At 46.3% G+C, this 7831-nt stretch overlaps 1 protein-coding gene across 1 annotated transcript; it reads left to right on the top strand.

Annotated features, from left to right (window-relative positions):
* Positions 1-665: 665 nt before the first annotated feature.
* LOC307207795 (uncharacterized protein) lies at positions 666-7408 on the top strand (the record flags this gene model as incomplete). The annotated part of the gene is made up of 8 exons (XM_079961856.1): positions 666-1549; positions 2693-2780; positions 3353-3415; positions 3969-4054; positions 4535-4597; positions 4973-5081; positions 5706-5836; positions 7385-7408. The coding sequence occupies exons 1-8, from the start codon at positions 791-793 to the stop codon at positions 7406-7408; spliced, it is 1323 nt and encodes a 440-aa protein (XP_079817982.1). The 5' UTR covers positions 666-790.
* Positions 7409-7831: the final 423 nt, after the last annotated feature.

Below are 7831 nucleotides of genomic sequence, written 5' to 3'. Positions count from 1 at the left end.
AGGTTGAGTAGGTTCTTCATTACTTGCTCCAAATGGTCTTAGGGAAATCTTCTGCCACCCACCACAAAATTGGAGCTGTTTCTCGCATTGGGTCTGACTTGCCCTCTAAACACAGTTTGACAAAGTTCTGTAAGTCCCTCCAAGTGCTGCAGGCACTGAGCAGGGTCCGGTGTGGTTTCATATTGGATAGGAGACCATGTGTTGGGATTTCTGCATTGCAGAGGGTTGGTCTTGATGACCCTCAGGGCCCCTTCCAATTCTATAATTCTATTATTCTAACTAGAAAAAGAATAAGGAAGGCACCAGCAGTATATGACCACAGTGGCCAGATTATTCCATGTACAAAGATGGAAGGACTTCTTACTACCTACAATGGAAGAATGGTTATTGAAATCAATGGATTTGGCTGAGATAGCAAAGTTGATGTGCTTAATTAGAGAAAAATCACTGTTGACATTTATTAATGAGGGAATTAAAAGGGAAACCCTTTTTTGCACTGAAAGGAACATGAACTTGTGATAATCTGGGTTCAAAGACTGGGGGGGAGTTTGGTTTATGGAAAGAAGAAGAATTGGATTTTAATATGAAGAAAGAGTTCTGCATAAGTTTTTAAAGTTGATAGATGAAGAATCAGAAGTCTTCTTCTTTTCTTTCTTATAGATTTTATGTTTAAAAAATGCTTGATATCTGACATTGATTTCTGTATACTGTTTTTTTCCATGTCTTTCAAGCTTTAATAAAAAATAGCCTTTGAAATCAGCCGGTGCTTTGGTCAGAAGACGTCCACAGAATGGAGAAGAAAAGTTCACCCAAGTCCCCTCCCAAGTCCCCTGCTGAGACCCCAGCTGAATCGCTGGATGAGCCTTCTCTTCCCCAGCCTGATCCAGAGTCCACTGAGCGCCCAGCATCAGTTCCCAGCACTGCTGTTGAAAGCAGTGCTGTCTTGGGCCAGGAAGAGCCGAGGTCCCAGCACCCTTATCCACAACTGTTTGGATGGGGCGCCTCCTCCTCCTCTGGCAGAGCTCCATTGCCGGCCCCTGAGCTAAGCACCGCAGATGTGATCAAGCCCTTACTTTTCTGCCAGCCTATGGCCCATGTATACCCACGGGTCCGAGGGCATGCCATACGACCTTCCAGGTGCTTCACTGGAAGTGTTTCCCTCCCGGGCCAAGAAAAGCCGGCTCTTAGGCTGGGCTCATCACGCCGCCGTGGCATCAGCCGAAGTGTTTCCTTTATGATTGATGAAAGTCCAGCTCCCAGGGAGAGCTCCACATGCCGTGGCAATGGCCAAAGTGCTTCCCCCCCAGGGCGAGAAAATCCATCTCTGGATGAGGTTTCTTCTACCCAGGGAATGGGTCGCAAGCGTGCAGCGACATTCTCTAGCCTGAAGTCTGGGAGTAAGAAAAGTGTGTCCAGCTTTGAGGGCATCTCCTTTGAGAGTGCTCTCCAGGGGACCCAGGCTGTTTCCTCTACCTTTAAGTCTCCAGAGGGGTCTGTCCCAGCTCCGAGCACAGCTGATGTGGCTAAAGGCGGCCAGGGGCAAGGCCAGGTAAGTCCAGATTGAGAGGTAGGGAAAGAGCTTTGAGGCAGTAATGCCCACCTTGAACCTCCCCAGCTGGTTTGGACAACTGCCCCCATCCCTGACCCCTGACTGTGCGGTCATGGTCTGATGAGAGATGGAGCCCTGGAACACCTGGAGGGCACCAGGCTGGGGAAGGATGTCGTGAGGTGGAAGGCAAAAGGAAGACAGGCAGCCAATCCTTCTCCTGCATGCCACATTTCCAGAAGGCAGCTTCTAGCTTAATGGCTCACCTGAGTTGCCATGCTTTAAACTGAGGAAGCCGCAGTGGCTCAACAGAACTCACAAGTTAGGAAGTCCTATGTTATAGTCCCCATCCTATTCGGTTTGTGGGGAGAATAGTGCAGTTTCCCTGTGGGTTGGCAGCCTGCAGAGGGTGGCATGTGGGCCCAGGAAAATGGCTTTGTTAGGGGAGCCTCAGAACTTGTCCTCTGCATGTTTGTTCCCCGTTGCACCAAAGTGGGAACTGTCTTGCAATTCAGGCTTGTGGCACACAGGTAGAGAAGGTGAGCTGTTCATGTCTTCAGATGCCTGGGAGAAGAGAGCAGTGGGTGGGGGCAGCCACTGCTACCCCTTCTAGAAAGGAGGCCTTTGCCAACATAGGTGCAATTCTGGTCCAGGTGGGAAGCGTGTTTATCCATCATGCATTTGGAGGAATGCTGCTGCCAGCCAGTACGGGCTATTAAGGATATTTTTTACTTTGGCCTGTTTATTTTGCTGTATTTCAATGTTTGCATATTTTCTGACATTGTTGTAAAGTGCCTTGAGATTCCCACACAATAGGTCGCAGGTAAATACTCTAAAAACAATAACTCCCCCCCCCATCATGTCACAAAGTCAATTGACACAGAGCCTAAATAATGCCAAAGAGCTCTTCTACCTGGAAGTGCAACACCAGCCCTTAAACACAACAGCATGATGTGCAGTTGTCACACGGCTATGAGCCCATTTCTCATAGGCTATTAATGCAGGTCTGAATAGTGCTTTTTTTGGGAATCCCCACCCCCCTGCAGAAAAAGAGCACCTGCCCCTGAAATCCTTCCACTTTAAAGTATATGAATGACAGATACCTAAAAAATGTCTCCTCTGATATTTGGGCCATGTGTCTCATAGAAAAAACATGCCATGGTTTCTCGTGGACGAAAACCTGCCATGAAATTTGGCAAAGGAGCTACAGGAACAAGGATCCCAGTTTTTGGCGGTGAGCTGACTTGGTTTTAGTTGGGGAGGGTGTACACTGTAGGGGATTGGTCTGATAATTTCTAATGGCTGCTCGTGCTAATTAGGTTGGGGTGTGCATCCTCTGGACCGCAAAATATCTGACTGATCTTATATTCTTTTCCTGCAAGGCTGCAGTTAGGTTAGCGAGTGGCAGGCTATTGCCTCTCTGGTGTATCAGCAGTACTGTAGAGTTAGGCACCTAAACTTGGTCAGATCGCAAATCCTGATAGTTGGGTCAGGGTGCATATGGAATGGGTTGGGGAAAGAGGGAACTCATTTATAAACTCAAGAGCTGGTTATATGTTGGGATAGGGGAGGAAGAGGGCTGGGTAGACTCTTATGGTTTGTGTAGCAGGCTGTGAGAGCTTTTGGCATTTTCCTCAACAGCTGTTACGCTGCATGCTAGTATGAAGGTGGAAACCAGCAACTTTCCGTTGTGTGTGGCGTGTTGACCACAACACTTTTGTCAGGCTGTGGTCTGAATGGAGATGCATTGCAGCCTTAGGACTCAACTTGATGCCTTTCCTAAATTGGTGTTTGTGGTTTTTGCAGCTGGCAATAAGAAGAAAGCATTAGGTGAAGGATCCCACCAGAGGTCACCTCGGTCAGACAAAAGTAAGTGTGCAAGGAAAGCAGTCTCAGCAGTGGTATCGGATCTTAACACTTCTCCTAGAAGGATAGGAAATAGGTGCTATACTGAAGCTGTGTGCGTTTGGAAGAGGAACTATGTTGACCAGCCAGGGGAAACTGTAACTGCCTGGTGAGGCCGCTCTTGGGCTGCATGGCCTTGTGTGGGATAGTTGAATTCGAGAGACAGGGCTTCCCCAAGCAGAATGCTGGCCATCCAGAGTCACAGCATAGATGCTCTTTTCCTGAGTTATAGCAGCTCTTTTGGCTGAGGTGTGGCATGCATGCTTGCCTAGGGAATTCGGGGATGGACACTTCCAATCTACTATTTTTCTGCTGGAGAGGTGGCTTGCTCCAGCAGAGGGAGGCGGCACTCCACAGAAACACTCTCTGTCATACAAGCAGTCCTCTACAAGGAGATCCTTGGCCTGGGAGGGTGCTGGAAGTGACCATATTCCAGATGAGGGGGAGCATGAAGCCAGGCTCTGGGCATTTGTTTCATGTTGGAATGGAGATGTAAAATCACTTCTTTTGTACTCAGGTCAGGACAACAGATCCACATCTGGGAGCTTGATGGAGGGTGAAGGGATCCGCTGTGGTCCAGGACAAGCTGCACTTGCTGCTCAGGTAAGGCCAGAAGGGTAGTTGGCGGATGAAGTTAATCAAGTCAACTTTAATCATTTAAACTGCCAGGAAAAGGGCCAGTTTAAAATAGTGGCTGTCTAGTTCACCTAGTTCATGAAAAGCACACATGAAAAACTGGTTCTATAATAATGTAAATTGCCTGCTTTGCACCTAAGGAGAGCTTGATAAGGATTGAAGAAATGCAGTGTGATACAGAATCTGTCGTAACTTCTCTCAGGTAAGGTCAGAAGGGTGGGTGGAGGGTGGAGTTGATTGAACTTTAATTATTTAAATCACTCAAAAAAGGGCCAGTTTAAAACTGCAGTTGTCTAGTTCACAAACATCCTGAACAAGCATGAAATACAATCATGCATACTCATTCTTCTTATTGTGTGCCTGGTTTCAGCCAGAAATGTGGGATTTTCATCATTAAATGTTAACTGGTTTCTATAATAATTGAAATGTGCCTCATTTGTAACTAAGGAGAACTTGATGGCAGCTGAAGAGAACCCAGTTGATCAAAGACGTGCTGGAACTTCTGTTCAGGTAAAGCCATAAGGGCAGGTGGAGGATGGAGTTAATCAAGTCAACTTTAATCATTTAAATTTCCAGAAAAAGGGCCTGCTTAAAACATCAGGCAATGCCATTTATATACTCATAATCCAGAGCAGCCTTTTCCCATACTCCTCTGAAGTACCACCGCTGTAACACCAGTGCTTGGCCTTCTGGCACCTGCAGGCTAGGGAAAGAGCTCTCTGGGCTCTGCCTGCAATGCCTTTAGCATCCTGGGGTGGAATTCCTTCTCAGCAATAGCACTGTTGGCTTAGGTTTGTTGTTGTTGTTCCTGAATTCTTTAGCCAGGGCTTCTGCATCTTCTGTAAATGTCTGAAGTAAATATCCACCAATCTCTGTCCTCTCCAGGAAATTGAAGCACTGAGGATGGAAGTCAGAAGACTTAAGAGGGAGGTGAAGTCAATGTATAGAGAAGTTGCAATGATACGCAGAAAAAGCCAGGAAATGCAAGGAAGAGGTATTTTTGAGAATCCTGCACTTGCTAATTCAGGGGCTGCTGCCTTTTCTGAGGGCAGTGATATGGCCCTCCAAATGATGTTGAACTATGTCCCATCATCCGTAATGACCACTGGCTATGTTGGCTGGGGCTTATGGGAGCTGGAGTCCAATGCACCTGGAGGGCCATAGGTCTCCCACCCTTAGTCTGGAGCAGAGCTCAGGGTGCCTTTTTGGGAGATGCTAACCTTGCCTTCACTGGGCAGAAGTCTTGGCAGGAGCGGTGTTTACCCTGCACAGGAGGTCAGAGGCCAGTAGCAGACTGTGCATGTGCCTCTGAAGGGCACCAAGGTTTGCTGTCTTCCTTGTGGCCTGGATTTCCTGTCTTCATTGGTTGTCCATTTTTGCCATAAAAAATGAAAGTACAGCATAATGGAAACATACCCTCCAACATTTCTCTGATGAAAATAGGGTCATCCTAAGGAAAAGTGGGACATTCTGGAATCTAACTGGAAACTGGGATGGCTTCTCTAAATCAGGGACATCCCTGGGAAATAGGACATTTGGAGGGTCTGTGAAAATACAGTTTATGGTTGTACATGCCATATACCAATTTTAACTGGTGGTTCTTTGGCTTTTCCCTCAGCTGTTCTTTCACTTGAGGAAGAAGAGGAGGAGGAGGAAGAGGAAGAAGAAGAAGAGGAGGAGGAGGATGAGGAAGAGAAGGAGGAAGAAGAGAAGGAAGAAGAGGAGGAAGAGGAGGAAGAGAAGGAGGAGGCGGAGGAGGAGGAGGAGGAAGAGGAGGAAGAGGAGGAAGCGGAGAAGGAAGAAGAGGAGGAAGAGGAGGAAGAGGAGGAAGAGAAGGAGGAGGCAGAGGAGGAGGAGGAAGAGGAGGAAGCGAAGGAGGAGGCAGAGGAGGAGGAAGAGAAGGAGGAAGAGGAGGAGGAGGAGGAGGAAGAAGAGGAGGAGGAGGAGGAAGAAGAGGAGGAGGAGGAGGAAGAGGAAGAGGAGGAGGAAGAGGAGGAGGAGGAGGAAGAGGAGCCACTGGAGAAAAATAAAGAAAACTGAGGGATATATATTTTCATATATATTTCTCTTATCAGTTATATTCCTTTAATTATTTTAAAAGTACAGTGGTACCTCTGGTTACGTACTTAATTCATTCTGGAGGTCCGTTCTTAACATGAAACTGTTCTTAACCTGAAGCACCACTTTAGCTAATGGGGCTTCCCGCCACCACTGCACAATTTCTGTTCTCATCCTGAAGCAAAGTTCTTAACCCAAGGTACTATTTCTGGGTTAGCAGAGTCTGTAACCTGAAGCGTCTGTAACCTGAGGTAGCACTGTATTGAATATAGATTAGTCTTCTGAGCACAGTCTGTGAAAAGGTTTTCTGAAGATCAGCAGCACTTGGCTTTAGCTTGCTGCTAAGAAATCACTCGTTGCTCTTGCCTTTCATATCCAGGGCTGGATTTAGGTTTGATGACACCCTAAGCTACCGAAGGTAATGGGGCCCTTTATATGTCCAGCTGTCCTTTGTCAACAACAAATTATCATTTTTTTTGTGTGTTGAATAGATGTTAATAGATCCATACACAACACAAAACACTGTTGCTGTATGTAGGTTTTATTTTATTTGTTTTTTATCTTATCTTTTGGAAATGCACATCCAGTTCTTTTTTCCTTTATTTTTTACCCCCCCCCCCCCGCAAGAGAGTGGGGCCCTAAGCTATAGCTTGCTTAGCCTTATAGTCCAGAGGAGGGCAACCAAAATGGTCAAAGGCCTGGAAACGATGCCTTATGAGGAATGGCTAAGGGAGCTGGGCATGTTTAGCCTGGAGAAGAGGAGGTTAAGGGGTGATATGATAGCCATGTTCAAATATATAAAAGGATGTCACATAGAGGAGGGAGAAAGGTTGTTTTCTGCTGCTCCAGAGAAACGGACACGGAGCAATGGATCCAAACTACAAGAAAGAAGATTCCACCTAAACATTAGGAAGAACTTCCTAACAGTAAGAGCTGTTTGACAGTGGAATTTGCTGCCAAGGAGTGTGGTGGAGTCTCCTTCTTTGGAGGTCTTTAAGCAGAGGCTTGACAACCATATGTCAGGAGTGCTCTGATGGTGTTTCCTGTTTGGCAGGGGGTTGGACTCGATGGCCCTTGTGGTCTCTTCCAACTCTATGATTCTATGATTCTATTCTATGATTTGTAAATCCGGCACTGTTCATATATCACTGTTTTATTGCAGTCCTTGCTATAGCTGTCCAGAGAAGTATTCTCAGGATCCTGTTGAGGTTTCTGCCTTCCCTCCTTCCCCCCGGACAGAACTGGTTCTTTGGAATCTGGTAGCCACTGTCCCTTAAAGTTTAGCCTTTTGAGATGCAGGACCCACTTTTCACCCAAGCATGCACCTGAGAGCTCATTTCTTAAATTTCTGGGGCATGCATTTATATTCCCTGAATTGTGGAGGCTCCATTGACAGCAATGAGAAACCGAGCCTTTAGAGTCATCAGCCCAGACCTGTGGAACTCCTTGCCAATAGAGATTAAGAGGGCACTTTCTGTGCCAACTTTTAAACGCCTGCTGTTTCATTCCACCAGGCCTATGTGGGCACATCTCCCACAATGGTATATGGGTACGCCTTTAACTTTTTTACATTTGGATTGTTTTTAGTGTTTATGGTTATATCCTATGACTTTTATCTTTCTGATTTTGTAACCTGCTTTGATATATTTAATGGTATATATTCCTTTATTAATAAATAAAATTGTT

The sequence above is a fragment of the Podarcis cretensis genome (assembly GCF_951804945.1).
Source record: "Podarcis cretensis genome assembly, chromosome: Z".
Taxonomy (NCBI): domain Eukaryota; kingdom Metazoa; phylum Chordata; class Lepidosauria; order Squamata; family Lacertidae; genus Podarcis; species Podarcis cretensis.
This window is presented reverse-complemented; position numbering and strand designations above follow the sequence as displayed.